Below are 16407 nucleotides of genomic sequence, written 5' to 3'. Positions count from 1 at the left end.
AGAAGCTGTCTATATTATTGTGGTATAAATGAATATTTTAAATATTAGTTGTGGCCTCCTGCTTTTTGTGACGAGTCTCTGAAGTGGTTGAAATAAATAAGACTCATACTTACATCTGCAGAGAAAGGGTTCTAGACAGTGCACCTTTTCTCTTGCACATACATTTTATCATGCTAAAGATTGTTAGAACTCAAACTTGAGCAGGCCTTGAAATATTTAAAGGAGTGCAATTAATTAAAATTACATGTCAGTATGAGAACATCCAGCTGAAATCACCAAATTAGCAGACAAGGAAGGTGAAATCTGTCAACTGTGCTGTCATTTTGCTGAGAAATAGAAAAAAATGTATAAAGCTCTAATAATTTTTATGTTTCAGGAATCAAAGTGGAGTTTCTTCAAGAGAAAAACGAAACAAAACACTAATTTTGAAAACCCAATATATGCAGAGGTATTTCTTAAAATTGTATAATGCTATTTTTCAGCTAATGTACTGCAGGACTTCATTCTTGCTTTTAGAGGATAAAGGATATGGGTAGATTCTGTTGCTAAGTGAAGCAGAACACACATTCCAGCCCAGGTCAAGATGGTACTGAAGCAGTTTTGAGAGAGAAATTATCAAGTCTTGTACAAAATGAGGTTCTCAGCTGGCAGCACAGCTGCATTGCCCACCTCCCAGCTTTCCCAGCCCAAGCACAGAGTCTACCTCCTGCTCCAGGATCTCTCATGCTGGTTTCCACTTGTGGGTGCATTGTAGTAAAGCTCAGAGTCCCAGCACAAGTGAAAGACTGTTGTACTACTGGGGATAAAGTGTCTAGTGCCCTCTCATTCCTGGATTCAGCATAGCACAAAAATTGAATGGCTCTGCATACTGCAGCCCTGCTTCCATAACAGCCCAATTTTTTCCATCCATGCAGTCAAAGGAGCCAGTTCTTTTAAGATGTTATGCCAGCTACTGCTATGTGTGCTGGAGGAATTCTCCCATGGTTGGGTGTGAAGACTTTAAGTTCTACTGACTTGATCCAGTAATTTCAGTCTTTTTTCATCTTACAGTTTAAAATTTACAGAAAGCCTAAATGACCTAAGAACTTCAGTTGCACAGTCATGAGACTAAAACTTAGCTGCATTTTATGGAAAATTTGGGTTTCTAGTGATGCCCGAACAAGGTGAGAGAGTTCAGGAAGCCAGAGGATTTACTTCCCCAAAGCTTAGAAGTTTGTAAATAATGATTTACAAACAGTAGTACTGCTAGTGCTGTCTACACTCAGGTATGTGCATATAGACAAATCGAGTTACTCCTGACATTAACCATTAAAACAGAAGTAGCAGTGTGCAGAGAAGGTTTGGAGTAGCTTATCTCCTCAGCTGTACCTTCTGAGGTAGAATTAGCATTTGACTTTCTTTTACAGGTGGTGACTTGCAGAAATAACATATACTGTGACACTTCAGCTAAATATTTGAATAGCTAGTTGACATTTCTGAAAGTTAAGGCTGGATATTTTGTACATTAGAATGTAAACTTTGATTTTATGTTTATTGTTTCAGATGGAAAAGGAACGGCAACAGGACACAGAAAACGTCCCTCCTCCCTCTCCTTCACTGCCTCCCAAGATTACTCTGAAGAGAGACCAGCCATTAGCTTATACAGCAACAGAGGATACATTTAAAGACACAGCCAGTCTTGTTAAAGAGGACTCTGTTGTGTAAGTAGGTAACTGATTTAGGGAAAATGAGACACATCCATTTGCACATATATTTTTTATAAACAGAAGAGTAAGGTTCACATTCAAATGCTTTATAAAAACATATACATCTTTTAGTCAGTGGCTGGAGATGTATGTTGAAGCTATGCCTTGTTTTTTGACAAAATTGCCAATTGCTATTTTTATGAACAATTATCATGATGTACTTACTATATGTATATCTTTGCACTGAAGCTGTCTGAAAGTAATGTTATAAATATATTGTACATTTGTAAATTTCAAAGATTATCTTGTTTGTTGATGTTCCTAGTAGAAACCTGTATGAAATTGGTTGCATTTTTAGGGATAAATTCATTATATAAAGGTTTAAACTAAAAATACAAAGTGAATATAGAAGCATTATTGATCTACGGGACCTTTTGAATACATAATGGCACCTTTTAAAACTTCTACTGGTGCTCTGGGCATGTTTACCACCTGTTTAATTTACTACTGGATGTAGAAATGGGTGTCTCTGTTTATCTAAACAAAAGATGGAGAAGTCAATGCAGCATTATTATGCTGAGTAATTACCTGCGCAAAATGTTGTTCCTACAATATTTTAACTGCCTGGGATAAAACAATTTCCTCTCAATCCATAAGATGTACTTTTCCTCTAGGTTCCATTAAAACCATTCCATTAATAGTGTTCTTAAAAAGATTTGATATATTTAGATTTTAGTGTCATGAGTATGTAATTTAATGAGATTCTCTCCTGATCATCAGTGGAATAGCTTTGTTCTTATCTGGAATCTCTGAAAGTCATTTGTACTATTAAATGAAGTAGCTAAACTTCTATAACAGCTTATTTCCAAACGGCAAAATACAAACTATACTGCTTCATTTAAGAAATGATTCAGTTTTTTAAATGTGAAAGTTTAATTTTATTGACTATTTATTTCCTGAGGTGGACATTAATAGAAAGGGAAACAATTTCTACTAATGCAGTCTTTGTAGTTATCTGCTTATTTCCGTAACCTTCTATCAGTATATGCTGTATGTCTTACCAGTTTTTCTATTAACTAGGCAAGGTAGTTTCCACAGCATGAACTATTTGAGGAAATTTTGAGTACCACTGCAGGAACACGTTATTGGCATTCCTGGCTAGCTACTCATATAATTTAAAGATTCCTAAATTACAATCATTGAGACTTCTGTTATTTGATTGTTTTATGTCCAAGTTCTCAAAATATATGCTATTTCTAATTAGAATGCTTCTAATTATTTTGTAATGTACTTTGATTAGAAAAGACAACTGGAAAATTATGCTGCTGAATAAATTTAATAAATGTATTATTTTATCATATCCCTATTCCATAATTTTTTTGTCAATGCTCTGTGTACTTTTGTTAGTCTGGAGACTATAGACAGAGATTTTCTTTTTCCCTGTAAGAATTTTAACTTCTCAGATGTTGAAGAAAACCATTCTTGGGAAACTCTAAAGGTAGGTAGTATGTAAATTTGATCCTTTAATATACTTGTTGGCAAACGATTCCTAAACTTTAAATGGGCTTCTTCCACTCTGTAGTGTACCACAATGTATTCATCTGAGTATGTAATTTTTTTTGGGTTGTTTTTCAACAGAAATTTTAGATTCTAGCCTTCACTTAATTTATTTTTCCCTTATGGCTAATCCCTGGCTGAACTCCTGAATTTTGGACTCATTCTGTTGTTTGAAAGAGGGCCAGTCTTTAGAGTTCAGCGCATCTGTAATTGGCCACTAAAGGGCTGATAAATTATAACAGTTAATTTTTTCAATGTATATTTCTCTACAGCTGTCAGGCCAGGCAGAGAGAACTATAACTGCAGATATTTATCATGCCAAGAGCTAAAATAAATTCTTGAAGTCATTTGCTAGAGAATAGAACCTCAGTGAAATACTTAAACAGTACTAAACTGTTTTTATATTCTGACCCTTTCTTGCACGTGCTAATACACATGCAGGTGCCCTGCCCCCCAGTACACACACTGAGTGATGAAACTGCTTTTCTTACATTTGGTGTTCTGACCTGCACATGGTATTTTTGTAAGCTTAATTGAATTGCACATTAATGATTAATCGCTAACGCAGATCTTTAGCAAATAAAACCTTTACCCCTTCAATTTTCAAATCGCCAGGAACACTACCATGTCAGTCTCTGGCCAGGAGTTTAACAGGTAGAAATAGCCTTCAAGAGGCACAGTAACTTCAACTGCTGTTTTACCATTCTGAACACACCCTTTGTACAGTCAAACTAATTGGCTGTAGCATACACTAATGATCTGTTTTATCTAATTGGTGAAATAATTATCCTTTTAACCTACAAAGCACATTAAGGATGAAAGAAATGTAAAAGTATATATTTATATATTTATATATTTTAATATTTCCCCCATAAACTATACTAATATTAGGACTAAGTATTAAAAGTACAAGTAGTAAAATATAAGTATTGCTCTGTTTGGATAAAATAGCTTGTGTTTTTATCTGTGCACAGTTGAACAGTCAGGTGATTAGATGTGGTCAAATTCTGCAATTGTAATTTTTGGAATATGTTGCAATAGCTGGGCTTTGTTACTATTTGATTTCATTTCTTGAATTCAGAAGCTTGTGAAGTTCAGCAACTATTGAATATGACTGTAACCAAATGCCATAAAATAGATGATTGTGTGAGTAAATAATATTCTGTAAGGTACAAGTATAAGATACATGAGTGGACCAGTGTTTTATTTCAAATTCAGTGGAAACCTGTATGTTGATGAAGTCTACTTGAAAAACAGATTCTTTTTTTTTTTTTTTTTAAATAACAAAAAGCACATCAAATGTTTTGTCGGGTGAGTAGTACTAGCCAGCTTTATAGCTGAATACTATATGAATGTATATACTTCAGATCTATCACTTCTGAGCACAAAAAAGTAAATTTACAAGTCTATCTCCAAACTCAGGAATTTTTGGTAAGTAGGGGAAAAAAGCATTCTCTGAAGGGAATTTAAGCAGCTTAGTAACTGGTAAAGAGGAGGACAACTAGTTTTAAAAGGATTAAGTTATTTCCATAAAGTTGATGTAGTTCAGTGTTAAATGTTGGTTAGAACTCCAGGAAATGAACTCCCAGTAGCTGTTCGAGTTGGAAACATCATAGAGAGTAGCATGTCAGATAAACAGCATTGGGCATAGGAGACAAACAGCCAAAAGAACTTTGCATCCCATCCAGCTTCATATCATGTCCTGGGGTACTTTGCTATCAGGGCATGTTCCATGCATTTTATGACCTTAGAAATACCAGAGTTGCACAGTCTTTTCGCTGATGATCTTTGAGCTTTTCTGTCTGCAAAGAAGAAAATAAACCTGAAAGTATTTATTCAGTGTTCTCTGTGAGAAGATTCTTTACATTTATAGGTTTGGCAACAGCTTCTGTAGATGGATAATGCAGGTTACTTTAAACTACTGGCTTAAGTACTCAGAGAGGTACAGCTACAGCAGAGCAGAGACCAGCAAGTGCTACAAAATACCCAAGAACCAGGTAAATAGAAACTTCTGTGGCCCGTGTTGTGAGCCAGATCTTTCCTACTGTAAGTGCAGCTGAAATTTTTAGCTCTCAGTAAGTCATAAGCTTAATGAACAGTCATACCAATTAACTCCCCCTGCCCCCGGACATTCTGCCTCTAAGTACCTCAGAACTAAGGAAGATAGTGGGCCTTCACATCTCACCAGTCTCCTAGAGAAACATCTCACCAGTCTCCTAGAGAAACTAATAGAACAGGCCTCATCTACCATGCACATACATGTATTCCAGTAAAGTGAATTCCTAACAGAAGTTTCTGAAATCCAGCAAATGTTCACAGAATCACAAAGTGGTTGAGGTCAGAAGAGACATCCAGAGGTCATCTTGTCCAAAACCCTTCTCGAGTTGGGCCACCTAGAGCAGGTTGCCCAGGATCCTGTCCAGGTGGCTTTTGTAGTCTGCAAGGAGGAGACTACACAACCTCTGTGCACAACCCCTCCCAGTGCTCGGTCATCGAACAGAAAACCTGTTTTCTGATGTTCAGATCGGACCTCCTGTGTTCCAGTTTGTCCTATCTTGCCCTGTCACTGGGCAGCATGGAAAACGGCCAGGCTCCATCCTCTTTGCACCTTCCCTTCAGGTATGTATAGACATTAATGATACCCCCCTGAGCCTTCATACAGCCCTTTTTGTACTTACATTCAGAAAAGTGTTTTTCTCCATAGGTATCTGTAATACCAGGAGTCAACCTGTTCCAATGTCTTGAGAGGTAGGACTTGCTCCATGATAATCCGAATTAACTACTGAATTAACTACTCCTGAATAAAAGAAACTGTACTCAACAATGCTTACTTTCACTCCAAAATGCTGAGTCTGTATCCTAGAAGAAGAAGAAAAAACACAATACCAATCCCTAAATAATGGCATAACCGTAAAACATGTAAGTTGAAAGTCTGTCACATAAATTAATATTTGAGACTTTGGTTCTTGTCTTCAAATGTCAGAGCAATTTTATGGGATGTTTAAATTAGCTTCATAATGCACTACCTATCACTGTAAAAGCACAGGAGGTAATTAACTCTGAGAAATAGCAGTGTTAAGTAGATTTGCAACTTTTCTGTGTGATCTCTTTTGCATTGTTGCAAATGATGCAACAGCTGCTTCCCTCTGAACCTTGTATTATCAAACTAAAACTTTGTCTATTTCTTGTATTTCATCTTCCAGCAGAAGCAGATTATTAAAGTGCTTGGGAAAAAGTAAAGGTGAGCAAAATTTTCAGTTGGATTTGAACTTTTTTCTGTACTTTATAGTGAAATGGCTATGGTTGAATGGTTAAGTGTTAGTGCAGTAGGGTCAGTAGGCTTCTGGTAATCTGGTTCCCTGTGTGTAGTATGAGTTACAATGCGACTCCTTCAGAACAAAAATGGCCTCTCTGTCCTGTCAGACAACTGCGGAGACCCAGGCAGCTGGGTTTTGAAGCATGGCAAAGGAATGGACCATGTGTACATTAGTCTTTAGTTTATATTATATTATATTAGAGCATATATTTTCTTTATATAAGCATTCGTAATTGTTTGCAAACAGCTTTCTTAGACCCTGTGAAGACTTGGCCTGTTGAGCTATGCCTCAGCCATCCCAAGGCAGTACAACACGTTTCAGTGAAGGCCGCTCACCTTAATTTTCAGAAGTACATTTGATAATCTGATTGCTAGAAATGATGTGTAATTATGAACTGATTATAAAACTTTGTTAAATGGGAGGAACGAGTACTCTGCTACTGAAACCATGTGAAGATTTAAGGCTTTCTGTTCACCACTGTTCCGTAAAAATTCTAGCATTATATGTAATGGTACCGAGGTTCTTGAACCAATAGTAGGGGAAAGGGAACTGAATTGCCAGCTCTGCACAAGTGGATTTTTCAGTGCATGGTGAGAAATCAGCTAATTTTCCCTAATTGCTGCATGAGCATATTTCATGAATTAATAGACTTTAGAGTGGAGAATGTAGTAATGTTGTGATAAGACAGTAGCAGGCCAAGTGCAAAGTGACTGTTTATGTTTACATCAGACTTGGAATGAACTCCCCAGCAAAAGAGCTGCAAAATGAAGCCAGGGTGACTGGGTTATCTTTGGATTAGTTTCAGAACTGATTTGACAGGGACAATCCATCCACAGAAGTGGAGGAAGTATAGAAAGCCATCATTGAGCTTTGAGAACATAAAAAGACTACTCAGGGCCTTCAGGGTAGGACCAGCAGAAAAGGATTGACATTGAAGACTGCAGTGTCTGAGAATTAGATCCCTGCTGTGAAGTCAAATGTCTTCTCCAAGGCAGATAGGCTTTCCAGATGGGAGACCCATGGCGCCCCCATGGTTTGATTGTGGCGTCTGAAGAGCTTGAAAAAGGGCCTTGCATACCTCGGCAGCTTGGAAGAGCTCAGAGATCTAAGAGTATGTATCAGAACCACAACACCAGGCTGCTAATAATTATTACCATGATTGTATGCTACTAAATATATTTTATAAAAGGAATTCAAACAGGCTTCAGTGAAAGATATGTGAATGTACACTTTTGTAATCCTTAGGCAGGAAATGCAACATGTCTAAGGTCCTAGTGCTTCATGTATGTATATCTGGTAATTTAGCATATACCAAGCAGCCTATAAACACTAAGTACAACTTGCCCAGCTTTTGTGTATGCAGTGGATTCATGGGATTGATAGCTGCATGCTAGCCATTTGTCCATGTTAGGCAAATGTTTCCCATAGTGGTTTCTTGGTGGCTGTGTTCATAGCACTGGAGATTGAACGCCCAAACAAGTGCCCAACACCCTTTTCTTTTACTTTCCCTATTTAGGCAAGATTTCTAGAGAGAAAATGGAAGAGGCAAACATACAGTCACTCTTCCTCAGCACATTCAGAATCCATTATTAGATTCATGCATATATTTTTAAGTACTCACTGTAAGATGTCAGAGAAAGCTTCCATGCCCCATTTGGACAGGCTGTAGCCACCTCCGACAAATGCCATGAGGCCTTTGGCATCGATTAAATTGACTACTGTTCCCTCATTTTTTTCAGAAGTGGTAGAAGCTTGAGCATGGTTTCAATCAATCCCAGTAGATTAATGTCCAGCACTGAGTGGAAGTCATCAATTCCCAGCCAGTCAGTGGGTGCCACAGGTGTTCTTCTTAAGTATTGCTCACCAAGCCAACAAGCCCTACAAGGATTGCAAAATCATTTATTTCTGTATGTGGTGATATCTTACCTTAGGGTTTCAGATGTAGTATTGGGAGCCAAGCACACGCTCTGCAAAAACTTCAGCGAGATGAATACAGCTGCCTGGGACCTGATTGTAAAAGTCTAAATCTACTCTGTACACCTGGCAAAATTTCTGTTGAATTTAGGCAATGACTCTAAAAGAATATGGGTAAAATATTAAAGGAAAATATTTTCAGTTGGAGATAGAGGCCACTGTACTGGGTCTATTATCCACTGAAGTATGTGGGCTCCTAATGTGCACTTGTGAAAACTGAAGAGTCTAGGTAAAAGTGGAAAGGCTGATTTTCCTGGGTTGGGGTCTAAAGGTCTAAACTAAACATGCAGAATTAGTCAATGCTTCTAAAAATATTAGCTTAACCCTGTGTATTGATAATGCTGCTTTACTACCTTATAAATTACTTGAGGAGCTTTAGATAAATAGTGACGCCTCTGAGAGGACAGCCTGTGCCTGGAAGGAGAGGCTGAAGGTTCAGAGCTCAGTCTCTGTAGAAGGTGTCAGAAGGAGGTGACGAAGTTAGCAGCGCTTACCCTGACTGGGAACGCGTCGCTGGAAGCAGGAACCTGCAGAGGACCAGCAACATTGAGGAGGTAAGCTCAAATTATTATTTTGATCTTGCCTTCATTTGTTGCATTCAAGGACGGTCTGGAACTTTGCATGATAAGGGGACAAGGTTGTATTGGTAGAAGATACTGTTTTTTGTTGTATTTTTGTTTGTTTGTTTGTTTTTCTGTTTCAGCTACTTAATTAATTAATCAGCTTATTGAATATTTGATACAACTGCATGGTACAGCTGGTAGTTGCAGTGCTTTGACCCCCTTTGGCTGTCCTTAACAATATGATCTGAGCTGTCAGCACTGAGAAAAAAAAAACATGTTTATTGTCACAGTTGAATATATTTACCATGCAGATCTTATATCATTGTGTGCCAAAACCAGAACTTAGGCCACGCCTTTTAACTCCACTCATGGCTATCCAGAGACAAGCTCTTCCTTTGTTCTAGACAATTGCTCAGAGATGCATGACAGCAGCTCCATGTGTAACAACTCTAAGAAAACTGACTGAAATAGCAGGCATTTAGATATTACAGGTAGTGCAGTTGATATTGTGTGCATTACAAAAATCAGACTTATTCAGCCATGCAAAAACACTATTTGGTTTGCCACAGGAGTGGTTAAAGAGCCCTGTGTCAATTGTTTTCAATTGGGTGAGCTAGTTTTATTGCCCAGAAAGTTCATTCTAGTAAAAGTTAGCACCCTCCTCCTGACAAGATTCTTCAACTGCACCAAAAAGAGCCTGAAAAACACACCTGGGGATGATCTAGTTTGAATAGCTAGATTTGTAGGCACCCTGTTACGAAAAGTGTGGGTAAGCCCAGAAACATTGCTGAAGAGAATCTTTTTGAACTGGGAAGTGACAGAATTGAAGAGAGAATGTGTTTTATCAGAAAGAGGAAAAACTCTGCGGGTAGCAGAGAGGCTCCAGAATTCTTAGCTAGACCAGGTTTGGTTTTACTGCGTTATTTTTCTGGTAACTGACCTTGCCATGTACCCTTGCCAGCAGTCTCCTCTATCACAAATACCACAGCCCTGGCGAATGCTGCTGGAATCAGCCAAGCCCATTAGGGAGAGCGAGAAGCAGAACCATAGCTCTTGGCCTCTCTTTCTGTGCTACATGCAGCAATGACGCAAAATTCCCTTTTGTCAAGCCATTTAGGCAGTGCACTTCTAAGTCTGCTGCCACAGCCTGCTCTGAAGACATACTTTCCACTCAGGTTTCTCACTCTGTGCTGTCTCTGATGAGCCAGTAAATGACGAGGGAAAGTATGGAAGCCAAAATTGCTGTGTGCAGTGAGTCTGAAAGTGAGGGCTATTAGCAAATAAGTTAGTGATCTGGAAATGCAATGAAGTAGACATGCTTGGCTCATCCTCCAGCTTCCTTAGACTGAGTTCCCGTAAGGGGCTTTGTTTCTGGTTGCAGCCCTTCCAGCTCGCTGTAAGTTAGAGGAGAGCAGGGGTTAAGAGCTTTGGCACAATATAATTGTGATCCATGAATAATACATGCCTTGGCAAAACCTTCTCCTGACCTCCTTTTCAACAGTTTTCTACTGTTTGCAAGTTTTACTTGCCGATCTTCCTAGTCAGCCCCGTCCTTTCAGGATGCTTCAGACTAAAAGGAGTGACTGCGTCAGTTCTCGGAGGAGTGTCTGGTGGTGTCTCTTTTTTGTGAACTCTGGCATTTATTTGTGCTAATACCGGAAAGAGAGGAATTCTTTTGTGAAAAAGGACAATTCTCTTTGACTGTCTGTATGATGCCACCCAGTCTGCTTTTCTAATCTGGAAGCAGACTGAGCCCAAGGATGACCAGAAAAGCCAAAACTGTAATAGTGGGTCTGCAGACTGATTTGTGTTGTGTGACGGTGACCCATTTGCTCTCTCCTCCTTAGACAAAAGAGACATTGGGACAATCTCTGAGCCTTCTGTCTACTTCCTCATTCTCTGTCAAGTGCTGGTACAGGGTGAAGTAGAATATATTACATGGGAACTATGTTTGCATAAATAAATGGGGAAGTGCATGGAGATGCTGCCCTCAAAAAAGCACTGAGGGAACCTAAGGTTTCCTGACTCCGGTGAGGAAGATACTGTTTACCTATTACAAAGAGTTCTGATAAGTGTAGAATGCAGTTCTTGCCATTGGAATCTACAATTGATTATTGTCTTTCTATTTGTACTTTTGCTTTGTGCAAGAATTAAACTAAATTAATTAAAACCCATATATATGGGAAGGCTGATCAGCATCTTCCAGACATCCTGCTGAAGAGAAACTTTTGTACAGATGCTGAGTAGCGACTTAGGCTGTAGTTACCTACATACGTGTACACATGCAGACGCGATTGTATTCAAAGAATGAACTGATACATAAAAAAAAAATGAGTTTATGATTATTTTTAAATGCTGCAAGTACTCTATCAGGAAGGGGTGTTTTATTACATTTTTCTGTAACTCACAGATGTCTGAAGTTAAGCATTCCTTTGGCTGATTTTTGTGTGACATCCTTCATACCTTAAAACATGTATGGTAAAGGAAACTCACTGTATTAGGGCTGGTTGCTAGAGTCCTTCTGGTGTTCTTGATCCTGCTGAGTTAGTGAAGTGATTTGGGTTTATTTTGATTTTAAATTCCACCATCATCTAATCAAGTAGGAGTGGACAGAGTCTCAGAATCTGATAGTGAATGAATGTTGGACTCATTAAATAATGACCTCAGACACAGCTGATACATGACCAGTGACAATATTCATTGCCACTTAATAATGTTGTTTGACTTAGTTGGATGCCTCTGTAGCTGTGGATATGGACCTCTGAGCTACTGGTTAACTCTCTCTGATATGAAAATGTTAAGCAAATATATGCAGATAAGAGTTTGTTTCTCCTTCCACTGCAGTCTGCAGGACGGCTTCATTAAAGTTTTTGGGTGTTAGATTGGTCTCTGGGCTGCACCAGTTGTTTTAGCAGCCTGTCTCCCTGTTGTGTCAAGGCTAAAAAAACTGGCCCTCTAGTTCTGGTACCTCAGCTGGATACTTGGCTTTTTTGCTGTGAACGTCCCTGTAAAATCTGACAAGGATCACAATGCTCCTGAATGTGTGCACTTTGGAATCATTGTTGTAATGTTTCACTCGGTGACATTTATTTTGTGAGAGGACTTAGAGTGTGCTCTGACAAAGCACCGTTAAAACACTACAGAGAAGTTGGTTCAGCTTGTAGCAGGGGCTCTCTGAAGTCTGGCCAGGCTGCACACTTGACTCCTCTAAGAGGAACACCTGGAACTGCTCTGGTTAGCACCAGTGCCTGAATTTCACAAGCAGTAATTGGCACAGAAGATCTGTAAGGCACAGAGCTGAGAGGGCAGTGCTGTGTGTGGAGCCTCCGCTGCTCATCCCTCCCCCTGAGCCCTGGGCTGTGTCCATAGCCTGCAGTCCCAAAGCCACCAGGCATCCAGTGCTCCCTCTCCAACAGCACCTGGACATTTGGTGCTTAGCACCGTGGCGGGCTTTTCTCTCCTGGAGCCTTTTGCCAGTATTTATTCTGCTAGATGACGTCTTATTTGCTGAAAGGAGACTGGGTCGGAATCAGAAACAGTTCCAGTTAAAATTTTCCTCCAAGAAAATTGGCTAGTTCTGTGAATGTGCAGTGTTGCACGAAAATAGTTCTTGTCTGATAATTCTGCAGCACTAAAAAGCCTCTTCTCTGTCAGGGGCATAACAATTTTGAAATAGCTGCCTGTAGTGGCAAAGAGCGTGTTTCCAGGGAAAATGTCAGCTTGGTATTTCAAGTTTTGAGATATTTCCAGAAATATTGAATTCTGATTACTAGTGTAGCCAGTAAATAGCTGAAGGCAAATTCTATTTCCCATTAAAATGCTGATATTTGCCTAGCAAATTGAGAACTCCTGGGATGGAGCTTGGCTTCTTGCGCACACACAAGTGCCATTATAAAAGCAATTGATTTTAAGGAAAAGCAGCGTGACTACACTGAGAGCCCTTTTTAGATCCTTAGGTGACTGCAAAATGCAGCATCCCTCTGCTTCCTTGCAGTATAGGAAGCTGAAGCACGTAGACCCTGCTGAAGGGGCACGTTACTGCTTTACTCTCGCAGCAGGTGTGCTTGGGCAGTTGTGCCAGAGAACCACAGGCCGGGTGAGGTTTGGGGTCTGGATACACCTTGGATTTCTTTATCCACCACTGTGCTTACAGTGCAAAACCTGCAGAAGTCAGTGCTCTGCTATGGCGTAGTGTGGCCTACCTGGCATGCTGAGGAAGAGCTGGCAAAGGGAAGTGTATGGCCTCTGTTCTTCAGAAGTAGCACTCATGTAACCCTTGGGGGAAGGTTTAGGTTGGTCAGGCAGTGCTCTGACAGGTCACCCAGCAGCTCTGCAGATACTGCAAAGTACAAACTTTAATAATCAGCCACCCTGCCAGTGCTACAAAACCTCTAGTTTTCAATTAACAAACTGAACAAGTACAAACACATCATGTCTCCCACTCTTACGTGAGCTATTCCTGCACGTGCAGGGCTTTGCACTTGTGTTTCATAGGAAAGAGGTGCTTTTTTTGCTGGCTGTGTAAAGAGGACAGTGTGAGAGTTCAGTTCAGCAAGTAACTTAAGATCATCCTTAATCTGTCATTGTAAAAGAAATACATACCCAAACTCTCCTCCTCAGTATTTTGCATGGAGGTGAACTCAGTCCGGTGAAATGAGGGCTGATTTCTCAGCATGACTGTATCTTTCCTTGAACTGCTTGCAGTTCAGATTTTTTTTTTTACCACATCATTGGTAAAAAACACAGGGAAAATAAAGCCCTGTAAACTCTTAGGTGACTGAACCAGTCATTCAAAATAGAGAAGTCAAGAAAGATTCCAGATGTTCTGAAGAACATTACTGAGTTAGCGTTTTATTCAGCACCTGTAGGTGCTTAGATAAGCAACAAGTGATTAAAATCCTTCCTAAAGGAAGAGACCACATGTTCTCTCTCATCCATGCACTCAAAAACAAGTGCTTAATTTGTTCTCTTAGCTACTCTGCAAATGCGTATAATGGGTACTGCTCACTGTAATGTTAGACATGAGCTCTGTTCTTGCACTGGTGCTCACATTCTGGGGAGACGTGTAAGCTCACCGTGTACCTCCAGGTGCTCACAAGTTGACTTCACCAGTTATTTCCCGTGTCAGAACATAGAAACTGCTTGAGACAAACTCATAAGCTTGTGCACCAACACGTGTGTGGTGGTAGTTTTCAGAAAAATCCCTCTGTAAATTCTGTGTCATGGTTTTATGTTGGCTGACACAGTCCTTCTCCTTGCTGTTAATAATTAATGACTTGTGCTGTGATGCTTCTATCTTAGGGACTTACTTGCTATTAATCCTCCATGATAAGCTCCATCCCTGACTATCCTACCTCTGTTGTATAAGCTTTGCTGGCTATATGTAGTCATCCGTAAAGCCTGGGGGACTGCCCAGAATCACTAGAGAGAATTAACTTAGTTGGGAAGGACTGACCTGTGCATTGTGTTGAAACCAGCAGGAATCTTCCCATTGATTTAACTGGGATTGGTTCAGATCTGCATCTTTACCCCTGCATGTGAGAGAATTGTTCTTGGTAGGACTTGGTCTTCTGGGGACAAAGATTGAGGAAGATGTATCCATGTGTTTGTCAGCTCTCAGGGACAAAATTATTTGCTCTAGGCCAGGGGCAGCTTTATGGTACTTTAAACAAATCAACTGCCTGAGTAACTAAGCAATATTTGTCAAATAAAATTTGAATTCTACCAACTGTGCAAGTAAAAAAAAGCTCTGCAATTTGCATGAAAAAAAGACTCTTAACATATGACTGCTTGGTAGTTTGTTGGCTACCTGACCCAGAGTCTGCTGGGCACTTGTGATTCAGCTGCTCTTGTCTGAAAGTGCAAGCATAGCTCCTTTCCCCCAGTTGTCACTCCTCCCCATTAGCGCTGCGTGGCCTTCACTCTCAGGTGTTGCAGAAAGAGAGGAGGCTTGTGCAGAGACCCTTCTCAGTGGTAGAATGAATGAATAAGCTTTTGATGAAAATTGATCTGAAGCTAACTGAATAAGAAGAAAATTAAAGCTGGGGAATCCAGACGCGGTTGCAGGATGGAGCTGGAAGTGATCTGGCCCTGAGCAGATGACCCGCCTGTGGCAATCAGAGGCTGCCCAGCCTGGCTGGGGACCCCTGCCAGGAGCTGTAGAGAAGGTTTGTCCTCTGCTTTGTGGGCAGGTTCCTTCCCTCTTTGGTTCCTCTGCCTAGTCCTGTCTGACCTGATTTAAACAACAGGCTCTGCTGTCTGGTTGAAGTGACCATAGAACAGCCAGCTACCAGCAGGCAAAGTCTGTTGCAGATGAACATTTATCCAGCAGTGTCAGGCCAGGATTCTTGCTGTTGCAGGTAGCAGTCCTCTGCCACACAAATATAGGAGGCAAAGTTTAAAAGCAGTTTCTCTGCTGCAGATTTAGGCTCAGTATTCTGCCTTGGAACTGCAGAAAGCTGCATAGATCCTGCTTAGCATCTTGGAAAACATGCTGGTAGAGAACATGCCACCAGAATCTGGCCCTTCATACAGTAAAAAGTGTCTTAGCAGTTGCAATGAGCAGCTGATATTTTTCCTGAATTGCTAATTTAAATAATATATTTACAGCTAGTGTGTCTTGTCCCAAATTCTTTTTAAACTTTACTCTAACCATTGCATTGCTAGGGTCTTGCAGCAGCTGATAGTGGTTTGACAGGGGCTGACATAAGCCAGCCAAACTTTGATTTCTAAAGAGCAGGTGTTGTTATTTTCTACTTTCTTTGTTTTATTTCTTTAATCACTTTCAGCTGAGTAATCTTGGTGGAAAAAATGCTTTAACTTTGTCTATAGAGAGAATGAGACTCTGTCTGAGGTACTGACAGGGCTTTAAGTTCAGGTGACACCATTCATATCTCTAGGGCCTCATGCTGCCTGCTCTGCAGGAGACAAGTTTTTCAGTGACAGAGATGGAATGAGCTCATGCCTGGACAACTAACAGCTCATGCTGATTGGGACAGGGAAGCCACTAGCTCACCAGACAGCTTATACAGCAGCCTTTGGCTTTTGTGTTAAATGAAGAGAGCTTAGTTTTCTATTACTTGGCTTGGCATGAAAATATTTGTAAAATCAAACTGACAAAAGCAATGCCACCGATAGGTAGTTCAAAGGTATTCACTTCAAATGTTCTCTGGAAAGAATGACCTTTTCAGATAACTGAGATCTAAATGAAATGATCACACTAAAGCTTAAGCATAAGCTGCACTGAGAAAAGTAAAAAAAAAAAAAAAAAAAAAAAGTGTTCTGCAGGCTCTGAAGAAAGTAAATCGAAAG

At 40.0% G+C, this 16407-nt stretch overlaps 2 protein-coding genes across 6 annotated transcripts in view; one reads left to right on the top strand and one right to left on the bottom strand.

Moving 5' to 3' along the window:
- LRP2 (LDL receptor related protein 2) overlaps window positions 1-3045 on the top strand; it is a 117992-nt gene extending 114947 nt beyond the window's left edge. For all 5 annotated transcript variants that reach the window (XM_072040913.1, XM_072040911.1, XM_021272033.4 and 2 more), the window contains exons 78-79: window positions 377-448; window positions 1543-3045. In XM_072040913.1, the coding sequence (XP_071897014.1) occupies window positions 377-448; window positions 1543-1704 (234 nt within the window). In that variant the 3' untranslated portion in view covers window positions 1705-3045. The remainder of the gene's footprint in view (window positions 1-376; window positions 449-1542) is intronic.
- An 886-nt stretch (window positions 3046-3931) lies between these two features.
- Window positions 3932-14487, bottom strand: LOC110352620 (retinol dehydrogenase 7-like). Its single transcript, XM_072040420.1, is given in 11 exon segments — window positions 3932-5044; window positions 5921-6008; window positions 6011-6101; window positions 8181-8289; window positions 8292-8411; window positions 8414-8437; window positions 10049-10091; window positions 10093-10163; window positions 10166-10285; window positions 10288-10353; window positions 14406-14487. Coding segments are annotated over 11 exon segments (1065 nt in total). The 3' UTR covers window positions 3932-4793.
- Window positions 14488-16407: the final 1920 nt, after the last annotated feature.

The sequence above is a fragment of the Anas platyrhynchos genome, chromosome 7 (genome assembly GCF_047663525.1).
Source record: "Anas platyrhynchos isolate ZD024472 breed Pekin duck chromosome 7, IASCAAS_PekinDuck_T2T, whole genome shotgun sequence".
Taxonomy (NCBI): Eukaryota; Metazoa; Chordata; class Aves; order Anseriformes; family Anatidae; genus Anas; species Anas platyrhynchos.
This window is presented reverse-complemented; position numbering and strand designations above follow the sequence as displayed.